A 27,154-nucleotide genomic window follows, 5' to 3' on the forward strand; every position below is an offset into this window, starting at 1 on the left:
GGACCACCTTGAGTCCTAAGCTCATACATTCAAGTACAAATAACTTTACCCAGCGGGTTGAAATCTCTCTTGACCCTGCTTTGGAGAGTTAACTGTCGAGTTATTTGGTACCTCTAATACACACCCACAATGGAATTGATTTTCTCAGTTACAATGCAGACCTTACAGTGCCCTCAGCTTTTGCATTCTATTCTATTTAGTTTCTTACCATGCTCATCAGCCTCATATCAAAGCACCTTCCAATAGTGCATTAAGTGTCACCATCCACATCTACCACGGACTTCTAGCAGCAAAGGCTTTCAAAGAAAACTACTTAAACCTGCACAGTTTGAAAGAGACCTTCTTTGAGCACACAGCAGAGTGGCAGAAATTCCCAAATTCTAATCCCAGCTCTGCAGCGGATTCCCTCTGTCACCAAAGGCAAGTCATTTAACCTATGTGCCTCAGTTTCCCCACCTGCAAAAGGTAGGTGTTACTACCTGCCTGTTTCAGCAGGCCAGAAGTGCTGTGGTTGTGGGATTGGCAATGAACTGGATTGCCCAGATGGAATTAGGCGTAAAGGGGTGATGTTACAAAATTATTTGATCTCTCTCCATCAGAGTATTAGTTGAGGAATATTTGTAAAGTGATACTATTTTATCCAGTGACTAATATACTACATAGTACAGTAGGTCTCTGCCTGTGCTCTTGGGTGTGGCGGGCCAATGTATTTCAGTCTTAACTCGGAGATATCTCTGTTTGCAAGCTACAGCATAGATCAGAGTTTTCTGATCCATCACAATAATGAACCTAGTCATAGCATGCTTAGGTATAAACATTAATTTGAGCAGAAAGTAACACACCCATTGGTATAATAATGGGTTTCTTAGTTCTCTGACCCCTCCTTGCTGGTTTCTGCAGACATTTTGCCTCTCATCCTCTGCAGGACATCACAAACGCTGCTTTCTTGTTAGCAACAGTCCAGACAAATGGGCAGTGTATCCTCCTACCAGGTAGAACAGTGACATGAGCCCCTCTGTTAAACTGGCTGATTCCAGCTGAGCAGTCCACTTCATTGTCTGTCTTGCACGTGACCAACTGGCTGAACTACGACTACCTAGATGGGGTGGTTATATACTCTAAAAAGCGACAGTAGAAATGGCATTCAGAGCATTCCCTGCTTCTCTCAGTGAATCTAGACTAGATCATCTCTCCTGTAATTTGGGTGATGAACCACTGGAACAAACTACCAAGGGAAGTGGTGGAGCCGCTATCTCTTGATGTCTTCAGAGCTACATTGGATGCATTTCTGGAAGATGCTTTAGTCCAATACAAGTTACTGGGCTCAGTACAGGGGGAATGGGTTGAAATTCTCTGGCCTGTGTTATACTGGAGGTCAGACTGAGTGATTGATTAACCCCTTCTGACCTTAACATCTATGAGGAATTGAACAATCTATTGACTGCCAGCCCCAGGACTCCTATAGTCTTAGAGTCTTACTGGGCTCTTGCTGGTTCGTGCATCGCCACAGAAATTCTGCCATTAGAATGTATTGAGATAAAGGTTCTGTTGGCGTGAGCCAGAAGAGAGTCCTGCTCGCGCTCCCAGAGCTGCGGTGGTTCTGCAGCGATAACAAATGTAGCTTACGTACGACTTGAACTCCTGGAGCAGATCTGTTCAGTAATTAGGTACCAGTTGGCCACAGGTTTGTTACCCTGACCATAACTGAACTTAAGTTCTTTTCCAAACTTCTAAACTCGGCAGAATTCGGTAGTTCAGTATTACTCCGATGGACTTTCACAGGTTTTTCTTCTCCCCTCCCTGTCTTCTGGAGAGCTCTCCTGGCCCATCTGACACTGTTTCACTTCCCTTGGTATTGTCTGTTTCTGGGGATTTTTGCCCACAACACTCCTCACCTATGATGATGGTTCTTTAGTTCCCTGTTTTCTGTAGCATCCATCACCCTAAATCCTAATTTTGTTTTCGGATACAGCTTAGTATTAACTTCAAGCTTGTAGCGAATTTATTCCTCAGCCAAGACAAGCTCCTTTGTGTGTTGAAGAAAGTTATTCGGATTTAATGAAGATTTTAAAATAAGTACCATCCCTAGGTGTAGAGCTGCAGGGACATGCACCCAGTGGAATGGGAATATCTGGAGCTCTGCGTTCTGAAATGGTGCACGTGGGTTTGTTTATACGATTAGGAAGGCAAATGAACATGCTAGCGCTTTGCTCTCAAATTATTTTCATCTTGCAGACATTTTAAGTACATTGACAACAGCCCTGGGGAAATAGAATATTATCTCCATTACGCAGTTGGTGCAACTGAGGCCCCAAAAGGTTAAGTGACATGCCAGAGAGGGAGTCAGAGAAAGCTGAGCTAGCAACTGCAAAGTTCCTGCCTCCTGGCCCTTGTCACTACACCTCTTCCCACTAGTACTTTGATTTGATTACTTCAACATCAGTGTAACGGTGCTGCTTGATCATTTCAAACACAAGGGCCCCATGCGCCTATCTGGGGCTGTGTGTTTGACTTTCCCCTTGGAAGTTTCACCTGGTGGCTGGCTCAGCGCTAATGTGGATACCATGAGTACTCCTATGGGATTTAGGCTGCCCCTTGGTATTAGTTAATGAGCCTACAGTCAGGCTAGCATCAGGTGTGAAGCACTCTGCAGCCTTGTCAAATGCAGTGCTCTCTTCCTCAGTGATGGGTACTGACCCAAATAGCTGCCACAGAAGCACCTGTAGTTCATGCCATGTCTGTCTAGAGGGGATAAAAATCTTCCACAGGCACCCAGCACAGGCCAGCATCATTAGTCTGAATCCCTTCTCAGCACCGCCTGGTGATCGAGAGAGGCTGATGGGCTTGGGGCAGAGGCCTGGCCTGGTTCTCTGTAGTTGCAAGAGTATGGTTGTGGCTAAGATCTGATTTCGAGGTGGGGAGGGAACAGCATTCACCCAGAGCCTCTTCCTCTCCAGGAATACAGCTTGATGCTTTTGCTTGTCTCCCCCTGTGCCTTACCCCCCCCCCCCCCCAGACGTCCCGCTCCCCCCTTGCACTGCTCCCACTGGTGCTTCGGAGCTCCCGGCTGACTCCTCTTAAGCAGGTGCTGATTTCTTCTGCCTCTTTAAGGAAAGCTGAATTTCCACCAGACCCAGGTCTTCCAGAAGATGGCATCAGACCTGCACGCCCGCGTGCCCGAGATGGCTCATGGTGACGTGGGGCGCTGCATCAAGTCCTTTGCTTACCTCAAGTGGCTCAACCTGCCCCTCTTTGAGGCCTTCGCTCAGGTGAGGAGACTTGAGTGGGGAAGGAAAGGGGGAAACAGCCATTGTTGGGCCCCTCTGCTTCAGTTTCCCAAGCTGTAAGATGGGGTAATGATGCTGAGATGTATTTGTAAAGTCTAAAAAGTCTAAACACTATGATACCAAGCTGATACCTTGCTCAGTGGTAGCACATACAGCTCTTTGACTTGGCTAAGTGCAAGACAGCATGTGTCAGTAAAAATGGCTTCAATGTCTCTTCTATGTTGGTTACAGTATGGGGCACATCATAGCTGGCTTGCTGCAGATGGCTGCCTGGTGTGGTAGCAGCTTACGCTGAGAGGGGATCATTGAGGGGAGCCCCGGACTGCTTGGCAACTAATCCCAATTCATCCCCGACTATCCTGTCTGTGCTTCTGTTTCTCATCGGGCAGCTGGTGTATTCTGTCTATCTCAGTTTATACTTACACACCCATATCTTTGTGCTCCTTGAATATAGTGCTGGATGCTAATACAAAATCCTTAACAGGTCCATAGGGGCCATTTGGCTTATTTCCGCCCTGTGTCATCGGGGCAGCGCTGTCCGTGGGTTGGATTTTGTAAGCGTCAGTGTTTGCTTTGGAGCAGTTCGGGTCTACACTTATGCTTTCCCTCTCTGGTTTCCAGTACACCTTGGACAAAGCTGACAGATTCACCATGCTGCAGCTGTGGAACGTCATCCTGTCTTTCGCCCGCCTGAACTTCCAGCCCAGCAGAAGCGAGAACTACTTTAACATGGTAACGTTCCTTGCCCATCCCGTCCCCCGTCATGCCCTCGGGCTACATCAGAACCAAAGTGAGGTCTGCCAAGGCTGCAGATCTCCTGAAGACATCTGAGCTTGCAGACTTAGGGGTGTCCAGAATATCTCCAGCTCTGACTTCTGTAGGAAAAGGACAGCCATGCCATAGCCCCGCAGTTACACACCCATCTCCCAGAACACATGCATGATCTACAATCTGTTCAAACCTGGGGGGCACCGCAGCTCATCTCGAGTAAGTGCTCATGTTTGCTCAGTGAAGTCCTTGGATTTGAGCTCTTGAGAACAGGAAGCAGGGCATCCCAGCAGGGCCCCGGCACTCGCTCCATCCTGCTGCATGTGGCAAAGTGCCAGGCTCAGTGTTTTCAGTCAAGCATTGACTTGGAGGCCCTACACTATGGATGATGTGATACGGTAAAACAATTATCAGGAAAGGGTTATGGGCAAACCTGCCTGTCAGGACTGGGCCGGGGATTTAAAGGAAGGGTGTGTCTGGGGACTGAGAGAGGCAAGGAAAAGCCCCCCCAGAAAGACTCCCCCTTCCCTTAAATTGCCTGCTGAGACGTGACAGGCAGGTAGGCCGTAACCCTCTCCTGGCTATGTCATCCTGACACAGGTGGCTGGGAAGGAGAATGGCTCTCCTTGCTGCCTGTACTGGTGACCAGTGTATGTAATACACCCAGAGACAATAGGCATATAATCACTTAATGCAATGGGGCTATGACAGCCCTCCAGAGGGGCACATCTGGGTTGGGGGGACTGGAGCTTTTAGACCAGGCCTCAGTGCCTGTGCACTCACCTGCCGGTCTCTGGCATGCCGTGCTTTGCCTGTTATGCCTGCTTGTGCCCTTCAGAGCTGGGGCAGCCGCACACCTCAAGCCAGGCAGCGAGGGCCGCACGGTGCTCGCAATTCATTTGCTAGGTAGGCATGGATGATCATAGTAGCATTCTGAGCAAGAGCTAATCTAGCCCAGCTCTCTGGCTAATCTAGCCCAGAGCTAATCTAACCCAGCTCTCTGGCTAATCTAGCCCATCTCCCAGGTGCACCATGAGAGCTGGTTAGATGCAGGCAGAAGTATAGATTTTAGGCAACGTGTTCTCTACCTGTTCACACAGAGCAGGCAGGAGCTCAGCTACCTCATAGTCCCATCACCTCTGCAGCAACCGGCCTGATGTGTAGTTCCTCATCCCAGAAGGTGCAGAGCTGAGATGGCTCTGCTGGGGCTTGAGCCAGAGGCTTCAGTGCGTCTTGGCCTTTCTGACCTGATGCTTAGTTCATTAAGCCACCCTGTAGCAAAGCTGCTGCCTCAACACAGCCCCTCCTGGCTGGATGTGGCATTGCAGCACCGTCACCTCAGTTTCCCCCACTGTCCTTTGGCCTGCTCTGTACCATCTGCTGAGCTGTCTGATACCAAAGTTTCAGAGTAGCAGCCGTGTTAGTCTGTATTCGCAAAAAGAAAAGGAGTACTTGTGGCACCTTAGAGACTAACCAATTTATTTGAGCATGAGCTTTCGTGAGCTACAGCTCACTTAATCGGATGCATACCAAAGTGACCAGCTCCCTGGAGGCAAAGTGCAGGGATGGTCTGAGGTCCGTAGTTCCAGGAGTCCTCCTCTGGTCTGTTCCACTTCCATATTCACTTACCAGCCTCTGGGGCCTCTGCCTGGTCTCCATGGGGCCACTCACCCTTATGGGGTCTCTCTCCAGGGCAAGGGGGAGGCACAGTGGCTGGGCAGTGCCTGGGGCACCTTGCCTTGCTGCCCCATGCCTGTTGTATGCATTCATCGAGGGCCCTGGTCTGCAGGGTTGTCACAGACACCAGAATTAGAAGCTCTCTCTAAAGGGGGGGTTTGTTAAGCCATAAACTACCAACTTTGGCTTATTAAAAATATGTTAAGGTCTGTTATAAAGAGGATGCTGACCACCAAAGGCAGGAAAAGACGTAAATGGGCTTAATCTGCAGCAAGGCAGATACTTTCTAGCTCTAAAGGTACTTCAGCTCTGGACCAGGTTTCCAAGAGAGGTTGTGGAATCCCTGTCACTAGAGGTTTTGAGAACAGGCTGGACAAACGCCTGTCAAGGGTGGTCTAGGTTTATTTGGTCCTGCCTCAGTGCAGAGGGCTGGACTAGACAACCTCTCGAGGCCCCTTCCAGCCCCACATTTCTGTGAGTCCATGAAAGCCTCTGCCTACAAATCCTCTGTATAATGGTAAGAGGCCCTGCAGTGGTGAAGCTGCCCAGCTGCTTGCTGCGGACCCAGAGGGACATCCTGCCAGCACACACTGATCCAGGTGTTCTCAGGATGATAATGACACTTGGCATCCCACTGCGGTCAGGGAGGGCATGCAAGGCTTCTCATCCCGTTCATTCCTAGGCAAAGGCCGTGTTCTTTACACGTGTGACTTTGAAGCAATCCCACAGCCCTCGCTGCTCTCTGGCCCACGAAAAACACAGTGATCCGGTTGTTAGTGAGTTCTTGGCCCTTCAGAGAGCAGCAAGCGTACAATGAGCACGGTGTGTGCTGCCTCTGTCGTAGCAACCCTGCAATAACAAACCCTAGAGAGAAGGTACCATTCAGAGAGAGTCTTGCTGGGCAACCCACTTTCACATTTCCGAAGAACCAAAATGAGAAAAATCCCTTGACTGCAAATACCCCCTCTGCTGGGAGAAGCGTTTCTCTAGCTAAGATGTCTCACACTAGGTGTGCTCAGGCCAAGCCACCCAGGTATCGGTCCAGTGGCCTCTGAATTCCTAGCAGAGCTAGGAAGACCCAGCCCAGGAAACCCATCTGACAGCTTGTGACTTTCCTTCCCCAGGTCCATGAGAAGCTTGGTGACCAGCTGGACAGTCTGGACCTGCACCTGCTGACAGATCTGGTGTGGTCACTGTGCGTGCTGCAACAGGCAAAGACTCCCTACCTGCAAAGGGTGCTGGCCCCACAGTTGTATAGCCAGCTTCTGGGTAAATGTAGATGTATCAAGGACTTGGGATGTGCCTGTATCTGCCAGTGGAGATGGAGAGAGCGGGAGCCTTTTAAGACCATGGGGAACCTGACAGCTCAAGGGATTGGGAATGGGAGTATTGTGCCTTTGTCCTCCAGGTTGTCAGTTCCTGTCTGGCCCAGGTGACGGTCGGGGTCGTTGCCTATCCCATGATGGGTGAGATGAATGTAGTCTCAGTTCCATTGCCGACAGATGTCATGTCACAAATCCACCACCAGGTGGCCCTGTTGTAACAGTTGCAGCAGAGAGGTGAAGGATTGAATGAGTGACGGTATCAGTCTGTCCAGGCCGGGCCCGGGTGAGGCACACAGGCTGGGTCACGTATGGGGAGCTGGCCTCGCTGCTGTCTGTTATAACCCCCAGGACAGTCCTGAAGTGGCTGGAAGTGGGAAGCACAGCAATAATTCAGCAGCCAGGCCGTGGGGCATGGGGGCTGTGGCTAACCCAGCAGCACTAGCTCCTAATCTCTGCTGGGCATTCGCGTTTGGGTTTGTGGGTGTGATGGAGAGGGCCCCGGATGGAAGTGAGTGTAATGCTCGTGAAAATGAAGTGCCAATAGCATTGACTTGAGTGTGTCCTCCCCCACAGTGTTCTTCCAGAGGGCATCCCTGCTCATCTACCGCCCTGAGCTACTCCAGTCCTGGCCCCACATAGCCCTTCTGATGCACTTTAACTGCCCCCCGTTGCTCTCCCAGCCCTGGGCACGCTGGCGCTGTGTATTTCTTTATGTGGGTAACTCTTCACCAAGGAGTGGTTTGATGCCACCAGCCTTGGATTTTTGATTTGTCCTGGAAGCTGGAGTCTGAGCACAGCTCTGTAATGTGAAAAGGCTAGTTTGCTGCTCTGTTCCTCACTCACCCACCCATTCCTGCTGAATTCTAAAGTCTGGGAAGTGCGTATGTGAACAGCAGCTGTCAGGTCCACCCAAGAACTCTGCAGCTTCCCCTTCCCCCTCCCCCTGCAGCCATGTCAAATTCAGTACTTGTCTTCTCCCTGGTGGGTACTGGCCCATCCAGCTGCCACAGCAACACCTGTAGTTCATGGGCCCCACGTCCCACTCATGGACCCTGGGGATAAAACCGTGCTACAGACACCCAGCCTCTGTGAGGTTTGCAAAGCTGCTCTAGTGGGCAGGGAATGAGATTTGTTCTGCCAGCTCAGCAATCTGAAAGGCCGTGAGCCCTTCTCAGCATGAGTATACCACAGAGGGGGTTGGCAACGGCCTCTGGTTAGAACAGCCACTTCCGGAGTCTGCCACAGGGGGCATCTGTCTAGCCGAGTGACATCCTTTGGGTGGTGCTGCCCGCGGGGGTTCCCGTGTGGTGCTGGCTCTGCTGTTAGTGATGACGTGAAACACTGGGCACGCTCCTTCCTGGAGTGACTATGGCCGGGTACGCTTGGGTCTGTGTGCTCACGTCTCTGTAGCACAGAGCTTCTCCTGACGTGGAGACCCACGGGGTAGTGATAATGCTTGTTCCATGCCAGTGCCACTGAATCGCAGCTGGGCACAGGGATCTTACCCCACACACCTCAAGGACCCTGTGCCGGGCAGAGCGCATGTCCCTTCCCCGTGCTCCTGGGCGTTCCTCCCTCAAAGCCCGCCTCACAGGCTTGGTGCTGCCAAAGCTGCAACTGCCCAGTCCCTGGAGATCAGGCGCTAGATGCAGCAGGGGGTAGGTGCCCCCCTCAAGCGTGCATTGCAATCAGTGGGAGGTTGTTCAGCACCTATGTCTAATGGGACATAGCGTTGGATGGGACCTGCTGTGTCACTGAGTGCAGTCCCTGCTGTCATGGGCAAGCCCCAGCGTATAATCCCACTCGTCACTGTGGGCCCTGCAGGACCAGGTCCTGAGTGGCAGATGTGGGGCTAGAGCCCACAAGCCCCGAGTCCTGCTATGAAGTGGACTGAGTTGGACTTTTAGGAGATCTGAGTGGCTGAGCCCTCGGTCCAGGCCCCTCCCTTGGGCCAGGTCTTCATTGCTGCCCTTCTTACCCAACAGCCGACCAGACGCCCAGAGGACAGAACTACAGGCTCAAACTGATGCATATCAATGCTGCTGCCAGGCTGGAGTGCCCGGGCTACCAGGGGCCCTTCCTTCCGCCAGAGGCCCTGAGTGCCACGGAGCCAACCAGGGACACGAAGGCCTCTCCGCTACAGAGCAGCCTGCAGGAGGTGCTGAACAGGGTGGCCAAAGACGAGGTTAACAGGCGGTTCAACGTGCACACCATTTATGGCTGGCAGCTTGGTGAGTGTGTTCTTGGGGACCCGAGCCCAGGGCTGCAGTGACTTCAATGTGAATGAACTGGGGAGCTCCTGTGTTGTCCAGAGAGCACATGGCGTGTAAACTCCTCCCTCCTGACATTCACCCACTTGCATGGGAGTCCTGATGCAGCCCTCCTGTTCACCCACTGATCCATCACCTGGCTCCCACCGCAGCTGTGCCAGGGCACCTCCCTCCTGACGTGTGCATCAGTCTGAGGTGCCTCCTTGCCCTGCCAGTGCACCTCCCTCCTGACCCCTCTGCTATTCCAGTCCTGAGCAGAGACAGCTCATGGGGCCAGATGGTTTTGGCTTTGTGAACCCCGTGCACCTGACCTTTCTACCCCCTGGCTCCAGGGGTGACAGGCTCTGTCCTGCCGTGCTCCCCAGCTCCAGGGCTCTGGATCACTGGTGGTTAGTTAGCACAGAGTGGAACACACTGTTTCTCAGACATATGCCTGACTGTCTCAGGGAAGCGACAAGGCAGATGGAAAATTGTCTCCCCTCTGGGTTGGCTAGACCAGTCCCTATGTCCCAGCCTGCAGAGCTGCTAGGCAGACCTCGGGGAGGAAACGCCCTGTCCTCCCGTACCATTGTGTGAACAGCAGCTGTCAGGTCCACCCAAGAACTCTGCAGCTTCCCCCCTCCCCCTGCAGCCATGTCAAATTCAGTACTTGTCTTCTCCGTGGTGGGTACTGGCCCAGCTGGCTGCCACAGCAAGACCTGTAGTTCATGGGCCCCACGTCCCTCTAATTGGACCCTGGGGATAAAAACATGCTACAGACACCCGCCATGAGCTAGGAGAGGTGGCTGCTGTGTGTGACTGCAGCTCCCCACCATCCACACAGAGCATAAGACACAGTGGAATGGCCCTGCTGGACCCACTGCCATTGGCTAGCAAATCAAAGCCAAAATGCAACTCTGTCCAGGGGGTAGGTTGGTAGCAGGGCAGGTGCTCGATGGCTGGCACTACCCCAGCTGGCCAGTTAGTGTCACCCTCTCACGGGTGAGCCGGTGGGCCTAGGCAAGTCTTTGTGCATCATCAGATCTCCCTGGGGATGTGGCCCAGTAGAACAACTGATGTTAATCAGGAGCCAGCCAGGCCTCAGGAGTCCCTGTGGTTTCCCCTCTCTCCTGTGTAGATGCAGAGATGATGCTGAACAGCGACAACCAGCCTCTCCCCATAAAGGACTTTGCTGCCCCCTACCTGCTCCAGTCAGAAGGGACAAAACCCCCACCCCGCGGCACCAGGAGGTGAGTGCCTAGCCACACCAGAGATCAGGCCCTGCTGCGCTATGTAGGCCAGGATGAAGGGTCTAAGTCCGCCCCAGCCCTGTGGGAGTGAGGGGAGGAAGGCTGCCGTGTGTGTAAGTGCTCAGGATGAGGTGAGATGTTTCTGCACTTGCTGTAGTGAAAGCAGAACAAGTGCATTAACTCCCTGGCAGCTCATGGCACAGACCCGCTGCCAGCAATGCCACGGCTGCATCATGACCGCTGAAACTCGGGCAAAGGAAGATGGGCGCTGTGAGCAGACTCTGGGGAATGGTAACCACAAGCTGCCTAGCTCCTGAGAGTCCCCTCCCTACCTCTCCCACCTCCCTAGAAGTCCCCACAGACACACAGGATACAAGCTGATCGGGATAACCAGCATCTTCATCTAAAAGTTCCCTTAGCCAGCCACTGGGAAAGAAGTTCAGCTGGGGATCATGGGGGGACCCATACCCCTTTCCCCTGCTCAGGCTGGAATGAGTGAGCCCCCAGCTCATGTCCACACTCAGCCCAAGCAGCTGTGAGTAGAACCACTAGTTAGGGAAGGGGGAGGGGGTGTATGGGAAGATGCTGATGCTAATTGGGCAGTGCAGGCTCCCTAGCCAGCAAGGCCCCTTTCTTTCTCCTTATTAACCTGCTTGGGCCTTCAAGGTTTAGCGCCCCATTGCTCGGCAACGGCATGGATGCTGAGACTGAAACCTACGAAGCACTACTCCCGTCAGTAGTGGCTGGCTCGATCTCGGTCTAGTGCCGGGTGGAGCAGTGTCCACATCAATCTGCCACTGTAACTGGCCCCTCATCAGAGGCCGTGGGGACTAAACTGCCCTCTCACATTATTGCTGGACTTATTCTGTGGTTAAATTGTTCTAGCATCTTTCCCCAGCATTCATATTCACACACACACACCAAACAAATCGCAGGGCTGAGTAATCTCCTGGGCATAGTACTTGTGCCTGTAAATGCTCAGACAGGGGCCCTCTGATCTCTTGCCTCAGGACCTGAACTAATCTCCCGGACCCTGGCCCCTGGCATTGCTGCTCCTGACCCCAAACGTGCAGCCCTGCACAACTGAACAGGCTGCGATGCTCCTGTTACTGTCCTCTGAAGCATTAGATATTGGTGACTGCTGCATGCAGGATAATGGACGCCAGTCAGTGGGCCGGGGGTCTGATCCAGCATGCCAGCGCTCGTGCCCTGTCCGATCCAGAGCAGGCAGCAATCGCAGCTGGGTAGAGCGGCTCCTCGTAGCATTGCGAAGTGCTTGTTCCCGTGGAGCTTTGGCAGCTGCTCAGAGCCAGCAAAGCGTCCTGCCTGCAGAGCCCAGGGTACCCAGCGCTCTCGATTGTGATAGGTTTGAGCGTGCGCCTGCTCCTGAGTCATTCTGCCCCTTCCCTCTGTGTGCGTCTCCCTCACAGGATCGCTTTCCTGAGGTGGGAGTTCCCAAACTTCAGCAGCAGAAGCAAGGACCTGCTGGGCCGCTTCGCCATGGCCCGACGACACTTGCAAGCCGCTGGCTTCTTGATCGTGGATGTGAGTAGCCAGCGAGGGCCACGGCCTTCTCCCCCTGCTCCCAATGCTAGAATGAATTGGGGCTCGACCTCCGTTACCCGACAGCTGACGAACAGCACAGCATGCACCTTAGTGGTGTAAGGTAGCCCAATAAACATGGCCAGGAGCCCTTCCAGTCTCCCTCTCCCCTTGGGAGGAATGTGGCCTCGCTCAGTGATCCAAATTCATTGCATGAGTTACCTGAAAGGCAGCAGCCAAAACCATCACTGGGACTGAGGGACTGATCTGAAAGGGGACTATGAGCTGGAAACAGAAGAGACCTGGCCTCAGAGCTGACTACGGGGACAAAGGTTGGCAGAATGAGCATGGCGGGGGGGGGGATTATTTAGGTTGGTGCAGGAGAGGGGGTCGGTCTAATGCAGTGAGATGAGATGAGATGAAGGAGAGAACTTCCTGCCAGGGAGAGCTGGGGACTAGTTTTCCCGGGCAAACAGGGAGGAGCCGCAAACTGGAGTAGCCAGAGCCCAGTGACTGGGCTGTAGGGAGTCGTCCTGCACATGGTGACTAAGGAAGGGGCCTAGTGGGTCTCTTCCTGTAACTGATATTAAAGTGGTCCCCAGATCAGCAGTAGGGGCTGACATCCAAAGGAGAGCAGCCCTGTTGGTTGTCTCTTCTGCATCTCTAGGGATATGTGACCGTCCCTAGCTCAGTCTAACGCTTTGCCAAGGTGATTGGCCAGGTTTTTTTCAAATGTCCAATTTAAGGGGCCTTTTCCCAGTAAGTGCTGAGCACTCGCCCTTGAACAATGAAGTCCCTGCAGGGAGTCTCCAGTTGGGCACCCAAAAATCACCGTCGCTTGAAAGATACCCCCCACCCCCACTTCCAATGGTCGTGGATCTTGGGGACCCCCTGTTCTGAGCAGGTTCAAGGAGGTGCTTTGGCTCAGCTTGGGGGCCAGTTGTTAAAGGGTCTTGCATTGTGACGAGAAGACTCTGCTGTGCAGGTCCAGCGTGCGTCTTAGCTGCTGTGTGTTCTGCAGCTGCTGTTGGTTTGAAGACACTTTAATAGCCATAATCAAGGGCTGCCTCTGGCCCCAGCAGCTGGGACTCCCGTACATTTCAGTGTGGCGAGATAGTACGGAGGAGGGGCAGAGCTCTGAGCATACAGCCTAAGCATAGCCTGTCAAGGCAACCGGAGGGATGGGTGGGGCACCCAGTGTTGTCTCCGTCCCTGCGTGTCCAGAGAGATGGTCTGTAGGTCACCTGGGCTCAAACCCCCTGGGATCAGCAAACAATCCTCTCCTGACCACCCGTTGATCTAGACCCCAAAGATGGGGGAGTTGGGGGGATGACAGTGAAGTGAAATGTCAGCCCTGCCTCTTCCTGCCCATTGATCCATCCGGCAGGAGGCCTGCCTGCGGACCAGTCATTCATTATTTCACGTCCTGTGGGTAATAGCTCAGGCTTGTACTGAAGGAAGGTGGTTGGTAGCACCCCTCTCTGGAGAGGCAGGTGTAAATGTCCAGCAAAGAGGTTGGAAGCAGAGGGGCGACACTATATGCCATGTTCGAATGAGGCTGAATGCTGGGGCGTTGCCTTTTTAACTCTGGCCAGCAGAGGTTGCTGGGCATCACCTATGGGCCTGTGCGTGAGGAAGCTATTAGGGGATTGATTGGGCACAGCAGAGGTGCCAGGTGCCGTAGAAATGGGGTCCTGGTCCTTGTCTAGAAAATCTAGTCTATAAACCGCACTTACCTGAGAGCCCATCAAAGTATCTGGCCATTGATCAGCCTTGTCTGGGAGCCAGAAACGCCAAGGGTCTAACCCTGGATCTGACTTCTCTCCCTCGGTGCTGCTGGGCGAGTCGCTGGCTCTCTGCTTTGGGCCTTGTTTCCACGGGCGTTTTCAGCCTCCCGTGCAACTGCGCTACTAGTGCAAAGCCCTAGTGCAGACACCCCATGCGGCTGTCAGCCATGGCCTGATCCAGGACGCTGCATCTGCTCAAGGGGCCTGTGCCTCTTACCCACAATGGTGGCTGATAACCCCCGGGAATCAGTGGGACTGCTCCTGGCTCCCTGGGCTGTTGTGTGACTTAGCTAGCGCGGGGTTGACCATCCTCCAGTGCTATCTCAATACAAGGTGTTACTGTTTCTGTGGACCAGACATTAGCCTGTTCCCTCTTTCTCTGCAGATTCATTCCTGCCCAACACCTCCTCTCCTTTCCCCCTTCCTCGCGTTTGTCAAAGCTCCCCAGTTTCTAGGCACTGCATCAGCACCTGCGTTCGGTGCAACGCTTACGCTAAGTATCTGAGGAGCAAGACGACACTCACAACGGAACTCCCCCTCTGCTATTTCTCCACAGCCTGTCCTGTTCTCTTCGCCCTGCCCACTCGCTGTCACTGTGGGTCCTTGGAGGGCTTTCCAGCTCCTTGCAGCTTCTGGCTCCCCTGAGCTATATATAGAGGGGGAATCCTACCAAGCTGTAATGATTTCTCCTGGTGTAAATGACTAGATCTCTTTCCCAGGGACGGCTCTAGTCCCACACTTCCAGTGCAGCTGGAGGGAAAGCTGCTGATCCAAAGGCAGAGACAATAGGATTCTGTTTTTTCAGTACCTTTCTATCTAGGTGCCTGTCTGGCCCCGGTGTGCCGGTTCTCCTCAGTCATTCGTTATTCTCTCAGCCCCCGGGGGGCAGCAAAGCATCATCCCGCATCTTAGAGAGACCGTGATTTAAGGCCAGAAGGAACCATACTGATCGTGGAGTCTGAGCTGCTGCAGGACCCAGGCCAGGGAGTCTCGCCCCAGTGGGCATCTGAGGCACATGGACTAAGGGACTTGCCCAGGGCTCTCAAAAAGTCTGTGGCAGAACCAGGAACTGGAGTCCCAGCCCAGTGCCTTTCCCCACCACTGCTCCATGGACCGCAATCCGCAGCCCACACTTGAGAAAGCAGTAGGCTCTGCGGAAGCCTGCGCTCTGAGGCTTGTTGGTAACTGCAGCAACGTTAGCTCAGGAAAGCAAGACGCGGAGCTCCCCTCGTCCACCCTCCCTGGGCCCGCCAGCCACCTTCACTTGTTACTAAAGCCAGCTGAGTAGACCGTATCCCAGAGCAAGCAAGTGCAGAGTCGGCTTCCTTCCACTTTGTGGCCGATATCGACAGCCTGAGGCAGGACCTGATCTGAAACTAGTGCCAGAATTCCCACTGCCTCTTGCGGTGCTGCCTTGGGGCCCTGGCTTCCTTGTGGGATCTATAGACCAGTGACTTACGTTCTGCCTAGTGTGGGTCTTCCCCGCCTGGCCCAGCTGCCTTCTCCATGGGCTACACATCGCACCCTCTCCACACGGCTGCAAGCTTAAGTATCCCTTGTTGCCAAGCATCTCCTTATTCCTCATTTCTAAATCAGTGCTTTGTCTGCCTTCCACGCCCTGGTAGTGGGAAGTGATAATAAAGTGGGTGGGTGAAGAGAAGGAACTAGACCATTAACATTTGAAATGCTGTGTGTCCAATAAAAAAATAATCAGAAGCTAAACCTGTGCTCATTAAAGCTCCCCTGATTCTTTCCGGAGAGTCAGCATCTTAGCTCCTCTGCTTTAGATGGTTGCCTCTCTGATGTTAATTTGGGTGGGGTGTTGTATTCATCGCTACTAGCTTTGTACTGTTGCTGTGCTTCATTGAATAGCGGCTGTGCTCCACCCCAGAAGTGGCTGCAGTGAGTTTGCCTATCCATTTAATAATAATAGTTGGTATTTGGTTGTAGCACTTCATGCCTCTAAAGCGCTGAAGATTTATAAAGGCCTCCTGCAAGTTACCATTTATACAAACTACTTCAGAGCCTTGAATAGACACAACCTTCAAACGTCCGTGTAAGACGCTGCCCCCACCTGGCGTGGAGAGGTATATGAAAGGCTCCAGCGTGTCTGATTTGGCGGAGGCTGGCAGCTTTTTAATGTGCGTCAGAGCCACTGGCAACCCCAGAGGCCCTGCTACCCAAGTACTCCGTTAATAATAGCGGGCGGCCAGCTGCCAGCAACACTGGTGGAGCTGCCAGTGAACTGCCTGCTTGTTCTGCACGCTTCCCAAGCTGCTCTTCCACCTTTGTGGCGTGGACCCCCCCCCCAGCAGTAGGCGATGCGCCCATGCTACAGTGAACAGTAACATAGTACCTACACAGGGCTAGCCAGGAAATGTCACTTTCCTGCAGCCCTGTCAAATTCAGTACTCGCCTCTGTCCTGGTGGGTACCGACCCAGTCAGCTGCCACAGCAACATCTATAAGTTCTTGGGCCCCACATCTCTATCACTGTGTGCTGGGAATAAAAATACCCTACAGCCACCCAGTGCGGGCTAGGAGACCGTACTGATCTTGCTTTGAAATAAGGAAATGTTCCTTCAGCTGCCAGAATGGCGGAGGACTGCGTCACATGGCAGCTGTGACGGCTGTGTGGTGGCCTGCATGAAAGGAGATTGGGTGTCTGAGCCCCTTTCCGAGCAAACCCACATCTGCGTTGTAGAAACTCCCCGCGACAGCAGCTCCCTCGGTGCAGAAGGGCCAAGGACTGCCTGCAGGCTGCTCCCTGCTGGCTGGCGCAGAGCGGCTCCGCATATGCACCAGGGTTCCAGCGTCTCCGTCCACAACTACCCTTATTTATTTCTAAGCATTTTTAAAAGCATGTGCTGAGCTAACTGTGTTGCAGTCACGGGGCATGACTTTAGCTGGTGCGGCTGCCACCCCTTGGAGGGGTGAGATGTGGGGTCACTAGTCCTCCATGCACTGTCTAGTTGCATGACTGCTTTTGGGATCAGAGATTTTGCAGAGCTGCAGGGTGCTGAGTGCTCTAGATACTGTCCACCGTTAGCCCAGGCCAGCCACACACAAGCTGGGTCCCATCGGGCATTTTGCAGCGAGGTGGCCAGAGAGCTCTCCCTCCCTGGAGTGGGCTGGAGACGCCGGCTGATTGTAACTGCCTCTCCAGGCAGGTTAGGTTCTGCTGGAGTCTCATGCTGAGACTCTCAAGGGCTGTATCTTTGCTCCACGTGGTTTTTGAGGCAGCTAGGGAGAGGGAATCTGTTTTCAAGCTGAGGCTGCCTCCTGTAGCACGCACGCACACACGCACCCCCCCGCCCCCGTGGTCTGTGCTAATACCACGCTCCTGGAGGAGAGCCAGGCAGTCTCATGCCAGTGGGATAGGGCATGATGGAAGTGTTGTCCAAAGGGTCGCTCTGCGTCCCCGGCAGGCTTGGGGCTGTGATCCCTTAGACACCTCACCGCAGGGACCACCTCTCTTTTGGGGGCTGGTCAATATCACCTGGCTGATTGCTGATCACTCCTGCCTCTCTCCACCGGGGCCAAGCAAGCTGGCTCCGCAGCACTGCCCAGCCCCAAGAGAGATCAGCATGGCCGCCCCATTGTCAGTCCTGACCCCGCTCCCTGCCCTCTTCTGCTGCAGGTTCCCTACTATGAGTTTCTGGAGCTGAAATCGGAGTGGCAGAAGGAAGCCTACCTCAAGGACAAAATGAACAAAGCCGTGGGGGCAGAGATGGCTAAATGAACCCCGAACCTGACGACGGACGGACTCTAGTCTTTGCATCCAGCGTGAGACAGAGAGAGGATTGCCTCAATCGACTGGAGTGCAGCTGCTGTGAACGGGCCTTGTGCTCCCCGGGAGTGGGGAGGAGGAAGGCAGAGGTGTGGGTAGCGTTGTGTATATAAATATGTATTGGAATAAATTCCCTCTTGTACAGGCCAACTTGCATGGGGCACCGCTGCCCCACTGCACATTCACCAGTGAGGGGGGCCCGTGTAACAGCCTGCATGCCCGGCTAGCCCTCGGGTTGCTCCCCGTGCATGCAGTGTGCTCACCAAGGCTGGTGTGGGTGCTCGTCCCTGGCAGGAGGAGGTGAACGGGGCTGGTGTCAGCAGAGGCCAGGGGGAGGGGCTTGTGGACACTGAAGAGCTCCTCTCTTTACCTTCTGCCTGGAAGCTTGTTTGTTTGTTCCTCTTCGGCTGGCTGGAGGAGTCTGCCCGGAACTATCTGCCCTCTCAGCGCTGTCGGGCGATGGTGCAGAATGGAAGCAGAAGCTGCTTGTGGCCTGAGAGCAGTTCCACTGGTAGCCCAGCTGGGCTTTCTCCCTTGCTTCTCTCCAGTGCGGGAGGGTTTGGGGGAAGGGGAGGGAACATGAGGTCCTACGCAGGCTCTCAGAAGAAGTGAATTTACCTCCTGGGCTGCTGTTAGTGGCTTATCCCAGACACTGAGTATATTACAAGGAGACCTAGAAGCCCCTGGCTGGATTGGAGCCCGACAGCTCTATGGCACTTTTCATGTGACAATCTCACAGCTTTATGTACATTAACTGAGCCTCATCTCTCTGAGGTAAACTGCAGAGCAGTGAAGTGACTTGCCATGGGTCACAGCAAGTCATGGGCAGGAGCTAGGATTAGAACCCAGGATTCCTAGCCCATTAGCTGCTCTAGTTGCTAACCAGTGCTCTCCTCCTCCCGCTCACAAGCAGGGGAAGGCCCTGAAGATCATGAACTGAGCAGGGTGGGCTTCCAGGTGGTATTTTCTCTCCCTGAAATCTCTTTTTCAGCCAAGACTGTGGTATCAGGCTGACTTGGGTCATCTGAACACAGCTGGGACAAGGTCTCTACCTACCACAGCAGCAGCAGCCATGTGTTTGTGAGCATTGCGGCGGGGATAGAGCTATCTACACTCGGCGTCCGCATGGCCTAACCCAGTCCACCAAAGGTGAGAGAGGTGCTCTTCTCATCAATCTGAGGGTCAGTAGCTTTCGCTGAACCAGTGTGCCTCAGAAGAATCAGTGCGCCTTTGATAACGCCTGCAGGAATGTGTACCATGGGCTGGCAGAAATCATGCACTGAGCAGGGTCTGGGCTCGTTATTAGTGGGAGATCAGACCTCTAAGGAGGATCCTTGCCTGTTTCCAGCAGTAGCCCGACACATGTGGCATTCATCCCTCTGAGTTGAATCCAGAGGCAGGTTCTATCTTGTGGATTAAGTGCAAAACCAAGCTCAGGTGGTCACTCAGATCCCCTGGCCCTTTCCACCAGATGAGAGCTGTGGCCCACAGTGCCCTGGCCAAATCCTGTGCTCCCAGGAGCCTTGGGGGATATGTGTAACAATAAATCTGAGCTGGATCTGAAAATGAACCAGGGAGCCAGTGGAGTTGTGTGTGATTGTGAGGGGGGAAAAGGGGTTACACTTTAGTGTAGGAGGTATGGAGCAGCAGCCAGGGTGGTGGTTTCTCCCCAGTGTCACGCATTAGAGTTGCTGTGGATTGTGTCCTGAGCTGCCGGCTCTTCTGAATCCTCATGCTCCCAAGAAATACCAAACCAGCTGCTCTCTTTGTAAGGGCTTATATAACCTAGCATGCTTCCTGTGGGCTGCTGAGCATCACTGCCCATTGCTGTCACTTTCCAGCTGACTGCCCAGCAGCACATCTCTATCCCCCCTCCCCTGCGTTCAGATCCAGGATCCTTTCCTTGCTGCCGTGTTGGTTTTGGGTCGGATCAGCACCGAGTGCAGGGTGCACATTTGCTCCTGTGTGCCTGGAGCACAATAAACCCCCATGCTTTCGCAAAGGGGCCTCGGTGCTGAATGCAGAGCTCCGCACCAATATCCCACTGCCAGCCTGCAGCAGGAACCGCCTCGTATCCCTGGGGAGCTGTCGGTGCCATGAGAGGAGCCCAGTTTAACAGGCCGCAGTGACAGGGGAGAGTTTGCAGGGACCCTGGGCTCCGTGGAGGCCTGGGTTGGAAACCTTTCCAATGTGCTCAGATCAGCTGAGCCGAGAGGGAGTTGTCTGTCTGGACTTGGACGAGCTAATAGGTTCTGTCTGAGCATTTCACCCTTTGAATCGCTATAGCCATCTGACCCCACTACCGTGAGTTGGGAGCCAGTTAGTGGCCTGGATGGCTCTAAACATCCTTCGTGTCCAGTCGCAGCATTGCTGATAGTAACCCCAGCTGCAGACCGTGCTCCATGCCTGCCGCTGTGCCGGGCTGCCCCATGGATGTCTCTCTGAGACCAGTCCAACACATTGTAATTCGCAGTGGACACGGGGCCTCCTGGCTTCCGGCTCTCTGCTGTGTGCATTGCTCTGTCTGTCTGTCAGTCACACACTACATCCCCTGCTGAGGCACTCTGGGGCACCACAGAGTATCCCACACAGGTATCCCACAGATACGCCACATGGTAGGTGCGGATGCACAAACGTGGTCCAAAAGCTGCTAATGTGGAGGCAGCGGGGCTGAGGAGTGATGCACAAACTGGTGTGGTGGTGGCAGCCTGGGCTTTGGAGGTGGGTGATGTCCCTCCCTCAGGGGTCAGTGCAGGGCTGTCCCCAGCAGTCTACTCCTCCAGGCTTCCTCCAAAATGCCTCAGGCAGCGAGGCTGTTGGGATGTGCCTGCCCCGGGGTTGGAAAGTGGATTCAACGAGGAGAGACCGTTAAAGGCCGGTGCCCCCCAGCGCTGCATTCCAGAAGGAAAGTGCTTAGCCTGCCATAGCACCCTGGTAGCTACTGGGGGAGTAGCGGGGCCTCTTGTTTGGGGGGTAGGGCAGCAAGCAGGGGGTGGGGGGTTGCTCTGAGGCAATAAGCGGAAAGATGGAGAAACCACAGGGAGGAGATGGGCACAGCAGGCCCCAAGGGGCTAGCGTGATTCAGGGACATGGGGAGCTGCAGCGCTGCTCCAGGCTGGCTGGCTCGCTAAGGGGTGACCTCATTTAAGAACGCTGAAGGGAAGAGACGAGAGACACTAGAATGAGCGAGTGTTTGAACACAGGGATCCAGGCACAATTGCAGCTAAGGAAGGGGTGAGCCCAGACAAGGAATCTACCTAGCAATTCAAACCAGACTGGCCACCCATTTCCCTATAGGCTTATATGGGTCTCTGTGGGTCTAGGCTTCAGGCCAGCCTGCTGAGCTCAGGGGGAATTGACACCCACTGAGATCAATTAAAGGGACGTTGGTCCAGTTAGATTTGGCCCAGAACTTCCCACTTGTAAATGACCCCTCTGCTCAGTAGAAATCTCACCCTGGGTTTCTTTTGAAAGCCCACAGGAAATGGGGCTTTTTGAAATTAAAACAAGCAAACAAGTCACTGACCCTTTTGCCCCCCAAATACCACAGCATGGGAGGTGAACACCAGGCCAAGATACAGCAGAGGGTGCTAGCCTTCTTCCCCAATGCACAATCGCACCTACACAACACCAGCAAATGGGAACCACCGCCGATCCGGTCACCGCGTTCCACTGGAGTGCTAAAGATCATCATCCATGGCGCTCCCCACCATCCAATTCCACTCTGTGCCCACCACCCAGGCCTCGGCCCCATCCCTCTTCAGGGACCCTTCTCACAAGAGCCCGTTACAAACAGAAATACCCTAATTGCTCAGCTAGGAGTCACAGAGGAGGGTCCAACAGCCTGTGCTACTAAGTGGCACTGGCCTGGATGCTGCAGGTCTGGCATGGAAGCGACAACACCCTGCGGCTATTTGGCGCCAATCCTGCATTGCAGGGGCCCTGTTAAGAGGGGTGTTGTGAAAGGGCCTAAGAACGATGGCTGGAGCTTTGGGTCCCGCCAGCCTCACTCCAGAGAAGCAGGCGAGTGCTGGACAACAGAGCTCTGTTTCCTGCAGTTCCAGCGTCGGTACAATTCACAGCACTTCAAAAATGACCGAGGCCGCTAGCCCCAGTGGGAGTCAGGAGCCTCGATCCTTAACTGGATACAATGGTGTAAAATAGACTCGCCATCTGTGCTCCCTGCCAACGCTTACACAGAGGAGGCAGCCAGCCAAGTGCAGTGGAGCCACGTGCCTGGTAAAGTTGCCCCCTTTCCTTGCAACTGAGTCTCCCGCTTGCGTTCGTAGCAGCTGGCCCTGCTCTTTCTCAAATGAAAGCCCTGCTAGAAGGAGCAGGGAGCTGGTGGCTGCTCATTCCCAGCACAAATTGTCTTTGAAAGAGGGCGGGAGGCAGAAATTCAGTTAAAAACCAACCCTTTCGTGTCACCTGTCTGTATCCTAAAGACACTATCAAGGGTCCAGACCTGCGTCTCTTCCCGTCCAGCTCACCTTTCACGAGAGAGTGCACAAGGGGAAACACGTAGCTCCTGTTTATTAAGGCTTTCGATGCAGCCCTTCCCCAGAGGCGGTTCACATGCTGTTCTTCTCTGACAACCCCTCCAAAAAGCCAGGCACTTCCAAAGGAAAAACTGGGCCAGTCCTGGAGGCTCGAGCTGGGCTCAGCCTGTCTCGTGGCTGGCAGTAAAAAAATTCTGCAGCATCAATTCCACCCCCTGTCACACCTGTTCAGCCCCATTGTCTTGTGATTCTGCCCCTTGCTTTCAGCATAAGGGGATGACTGAGGAAGCTACTCAGCCGTGCAGCTGGCCCTCCCTCCCACTGCCAGAAGCTGGGCTGGGACAACAGGGAATGGACCACTCAATAATTGCCCTGTTCAGTTCGTTCCCTCTGAAGCAGATGGCATTGGCCACTGTCGGAAGACAGGATGCTGGGCTAGGTGGACCGTAGGTCTGACCCACTCCGGCCGTCCTTATGTTCGCTCGAATGCCCTGTGGATGATGCCTGAGCCAGAACAGAGTCTGGCCCCCTGTCACCTAGCTGGGCGGCTCTGCAGGGTGAGGCAAATCTGCTGAGCAGGGAGGGGGCAGCAGGGTGACTATGGCTGCTCAGGGGGACGAGCCGTAGCCAGCAGGGAGCCACAAGGGCTGGGTGGCCGGGTTACCATGGGAGGAGATGCACAGCACTGAAACCAGTTGGGGAGTGCATGCTGCCACTCACCAGCGCTAGTCCCGAGGGCCAGCTGTGTATGCCTCAGCCATGGTGCACCTGCAATGATCCCGAGGGCTACAGCAGATGAGGGGGCCAGAGACCCCACACAGGAGACCCACCATATATCTCTGCCCAACACTCAGTAGATGGGACTGAGTGCGCCCACGGGGCCGCTCTGCGCATGGAAGACATTTTTCGGTGGCCACTTTCTGTATATCCCCGTAGTAATGATGGGGCAAAGATGCCCAGCCGTGGATTAAACCTGGCTATAGGATCTGGGACAGCGATGAATAAACAGCCACTCTCTGTATGCAAAGAGGCCAGCCATGTGGTGCCTGGGGGATCTAGACCAGGCCTAGCCTTCAGTGTAGTCAGATTGCAGATGGGGAAACCGAGGCACGGGATGGCATAATGAGAAAGGTTGGGGGGGCCCCATGAGGCTCTTGGGGATGGGGACACAGACAATTCTACAAACCTAGTCAACTGGAAAATAAATGAGGGCGAGATGGGGCCCCAGCTCTGAGACAGCTGGGTTGCAATCCTGAGCTGGGGGCTTCTGTGGGATCTTAGACTCCTCACTTGCCTCAGTAACTTGCAGTGAGTTCCACAGAAGAACACAGAGAGACAAAGCCCTTTCCATGACACAAGATGAATTTAGTCACATGCCCTCTTGTTCTTGTGCAAGGGGATAATCCACAGGCCTTTGCTGCATCTTAATTTCTAATGCACCCGGCCAGATGCTCAGCTGGCGTAAATGAGCATATCTCCAAGCTCTGGCTCGAGCCACTCTCCTCCTCTCTATGTCCACACTGGACTGACTGAGCTGAGGTGAGTCAGGTTCCTCAGGGTCCTCATGTGTAGATAGGATGGCTGAGCTCTGTGGCATCCAACTTTTTCCGTGCAAATAGAGGCCAAGCTGTGGGGCTGCCTGGAGTTGGGGGGGGGGCAGGGGCCCAGCGGGGGGTGGTGGCTGGAGTTGGGGTGTCAGGGGCCCGGCTGGGAGCAGGCTGGTTGGAGTTGGGGGGCCAGGGGCCCAACTTGGGAGGGGCTGGCTGGAGTTGGGAGGGCCAGGGACCCAGCTGGGGGGGGCTGGCTGGAGCTGGGGGGTCAGGGGCCCTGCTGGGGAGGGAGCTGTCTGGAGTTTGGGGGCAAGTGGCCCATCTGAGAGGGTCTAGCTGGAGTGAGGAGGGCAAGGGGCCAGCTTGGTGGGGAATTGGCTGGGGGAGTGAGGGGCCCTGTTGGGATGTGGATGGCTCCCCAAAGAGTGCACCCTCTAACTTACCTAGTGCTTGCTATCTTCAGAGGGCTTGTCTGGGGGAAGGCTTACCTCCCCCCTCGTGAGCCCCAACTGGGTCAGGATGCCCAGCACGCAGACAGGGAAACCGAGTCGCAGAGCAGTGAGGTGACTTGCCATAGCCACATGGGGCTCGCTCTCAGAGCTGGCATTCGACACCAGGACCTCCTGGCTCCCAGTCCCGTGCTCAGTCTGCTAGTCACCACGAGCCAGGTCATAGCCAGGGGCCCCAAAAGCACAGTCCTCAGCAGGGAGCCATGCTGGGGAGGGACCGGAACCCACGCGGCTGGAGCAGTCGTGACCTCACACGGCCCAGGGAAAGCTCCCAGGCTGGACAGCGCCGGGGGCCTTTCCTTTCCAGGCTGCAGAGGAGAAATCCAGCCCATTTGCCTCCCCTCTGCTGAGCTTTGGGCCGGGCGAGGGACGGGACCCGAGACAGAGCGTAACTGTGCACAGGGGCTACCCCCAGCCTCGCCCTGGCCCTTTGCAGAGCGGGCGGTTGACAGGTGCTGGGACAGGCACCCCTGAGACAGACCAGCTGGTTTCCAAGTAGTGGGGAAACCCCCGGCTGGTGCAACAGCCTCCTGTGGGCTCCAGAGGACACGCCTGACCTATACGTGTGCGTGTCCCCTGGTGCCAGCCACATGGTTCGGACCTCCACCCCCCGCCCCCCCCCCCCCCCCGAGCCCCTTTTGATGGGAGGAAGGGCAGGGGACGGGGGAGAAAATCATAAAGATTTCCCATCTTCCCCTCATTGCTATGTAATCGGCCTGTTGGAAGCCTGATTTCACTTGCTGTCGCCATGGAGACCAGGAAAGGAAGGTTTCTATGGTTACAGGCTGGGTTGACACTGGGAAGGGCCTGTTGTTTCTTTTCCCTGCTCGCGTTACACGCCCACTCCCGGCTGCGATGGACGCCTCGGACTGGGGTCGGCCTGTCAAAATTCACCACCCCCACAGGCAGGTCGTGCAAGGCCCCTAAGCAGTCCAGGGCCAGCGAGGGCTTCGTGGCGGCACCAGGGCTTGAACTCCTGTCCCTGTGCTCCCAAAGCTCGGGGCCCAGCCCCTTGAGCTAAAGGGGGAGTTCCGCTAGCCCGGCAGGGCCTCTCTGTGGAGGCAGCCAGCAAGGAAGGCGACTGGGGGCCGGGGGGAAGGGTTGTGATGTAGCCACCCGTGCAACAGGCACTGGACTGACAGCCACCAGACGCATGGTCCACAAGGGCCACCAAGCTGCTGTCAGACAGCAGCTCCCGCCATGCGCTGGGGGGGCCGGGGCTCGGAGGCTAAGGGGCCGGGCCTGGTACCAATAGGTAGAGCAGCGGTTCTCAACCTCGCCAGAGCCCCTCCCTACTGGGCAATATGGGGCGGGCAGAGTGGCTGCCCCCGACACCCGTTTGCCAGCCCCAGGACCGAGGGGGACGCAGGTAGGTTTGACCCAGCGGCCTAGCGCTGAAAGGCTGCGCACTCCCTGCGTCCTCGGGGCCGGGTGCAGGGCTGGTGGGGGAGCTGGCAGCCAGGGCTCTGCATTGCCCAGCACAACCCCGGGGTCCATCCCTGTCTATCAATCAGTGGAGCACGTCCCCGTTCGTAGCCAGCAGGTGCTTTGGGAAGCACTCCAGGCGCTCAGCCCTGACGCCTCCACTGATCCCAGCCGCTCCCCCCGCTCGGAGCCGCTCCCACGACAGCAGGGGCTGGTGGCACTCGGGCGAACTGATAAGGGCCTCCCAGGGAGGTGGAAAATGCCAAGCATCCAGCAGGCCCCAGGGGATCGGAGACTTGCCACGGCGGGGAGGTGGCAGTCTCCAGCCCTGGGCGAGGTGGTGAGTGCCCCAGCCGCCCAAGCACTCAAGAATGCTCAAGCGCGCAGCTGGAGGCTGATCTATAAATAAATGAGAAGGGCTTGTGCTGCCATATAGGGCAGAAAATGCCACGCTGGGCTTCTCTCGCCCCGATAACACAGCCCCCGGTGCCCCCAGCCCCGCCCGCCGAGGAAGGAATCCACTTCTAATCACACGTGGAGCCCCCCTCAGCTTGTGGGTGCCAAACCGATCATTACAAATCCTGCACGCCGGGCATGTAGCACAAACCACGAGACTCCAGGTTGGGCGGGAGGGGGGAGTTACGCCCTACATTGATTATCTGGGCATGGGCACTATCCAGACCCCAGTGATCAAAGGGTTTAGGAGTGGGGAGGGCGAGGGGAAGGTGCCTTTGGAAAGGATCATAGGGCCCGGGTGAACCCCAGGCTGGGTAGTTTCTCTTTCCTTTCCTGCGTACTTTAACTGATTTGCTTCCTTGTTATGAACATCATCCCCCACTGGCTGCAGCTGCTGACTCATCACCCTGGCCTCCATTGTTATGAACCAGCATTATTACCATGAGGCTGCCCTGGAGATGGGTACACACAGCGCCCCAGGGAACAACCCAAGCAAAGGGCAGGCTAGACCCAGGGTCTGATGCTGCACCCACCCACTGTCCATGGGATTTGGCCAATCACTTCAACAGAAGCCAGATTCGGATGGGAGAAAGAAATGGAAATGCCTCGTGGAACATAAACCAGAGAACAAGGAGTAATAGTCTCAAGTTGCAGTGGGGGAGGTCTAGGTTGGATATTAGGAAAAACTTTTTCACTAGGAGGATGGTGAAGCACTGGAATGGGTTCCCTAGGGAGGTGGTGGACTCTCCTTCCTTAGAGGTTTTTAAGGCCTGGCTTGACAAAGCCCTGGCTGGGATGATTTAATTGGGGTTGGTCCTGCTTTGAGCAGGGGGTTGGACTAGATGACCCCCTGAGGTCCCTTCCAGCCCTGATAGTCTATGATTCTAAGTGGCCCATGCGCAGGAACCGGGCTGTGTTAAGAGAATCGTTACATTTCCCACTCCTGTTCAGATCCTGGCCTGCTCCTGCTTAAACTGAGAACCAACCGCAGAGATCTCCCGGACGAGACCGAGCAGTACAGGAGCATCTCTGCCAGGGCCC

At 54.9% G+C, this 27,154-nt stretch overlaps 1 protein-coding gene and 4 non-coding genes across 7 annotated transcripts in view; all 5 read left to right on the forward strand.

The window, feature by feature from the left end:
• Positions 1-19,244, forward strand: part of TBRG4 (transforming growth factor beta regulator 4) — a 28,655-nt gene extending 9,411 nt beyond the window's left edge. For all 3 annotated transcript variants that reach the window (XM_073334886.2, XM_073334888.2, XM_073334887.2), the window contains exons 5-11: positions 3,112-3,269; positions 3,909-4,019; positions 6,857-7,001; positions 9,043-9,288; positions 10,445-10,556; positions 11,987-12,101; positions 17,525-19,244. In XM_073334886.2, the coding sequence (XP_073190987.1) occupies positions 3,112-3,269; positions 3,909-4,019; positions 6,857-7,001; positions 9,043-9,288; positions 10,445-10,556; positions 11,987-12,101; positions 17,525-17,626 (989 nt within the window). In that variant the 3' untranslated portion in view covers positions 17,627-19,244. The remainder of the gene's footprint in view (positions 1-3,111; positions 3,270-3,908; positions 4,020-6,856; positions 7,002-9,042; positions 9,289-10,444; positions 10,557-11,986; positions 12,102-17,524) is intronic.
• LOC140907998 (small nucleolar RNA SNORA5) lies at positions 2,649-2,774 on the forward strand. Its single transcript, XR_012157709.1, has one exon. It is a non-coding gene; the product is annotated as a small nucleolar RNA SNORA5 (small nucleolar RNA).
• Positions 8,002-8,138, forward strand: LOC140907995 (small nucleolar RNA SNORA5). The gene has a single exon (XR_012157706.1). It is a non-coding gene; the product is annotated as a small nucleolar RNA SNORA5 (small nucleolar RNA).
• On the forward strand, positions 9,954-10,091 carry LOC140907994 (small nucleolar RNA SNORA5). The gene has a single exon (XR_012157705.1). It is a non-coding gene; the product is annotated as a small nucleolar RNA SNORA5 (small nucleolar RNA).
• Positions 16,275-16,413, forward strand: LOC140907997 (small nucleolar RNA SNORA5). Its single transcript, XR_012157708.1, has one exon. It is a non-coding gene; the product is annotated as a small nucleolar RNA SNORA5 (small nucleolar RNA).
• Positions 19,245-27,154: the final 7,910 nt, after the last annotated feature.

Source organism: Lepidochelys kempii, chromosome 2 (assembly GCF_965140285.1).
Source record: "Lepidochelys kempii isolate rLepKem1 chromosome 2, rLepKem1.hap1, whole genome shotgun sequence".
NCBI lineage: Eukaryota > Metazoa > Chordata > Testudines > Cheloniidae > Lepidochelys > Lepidochelys kempii.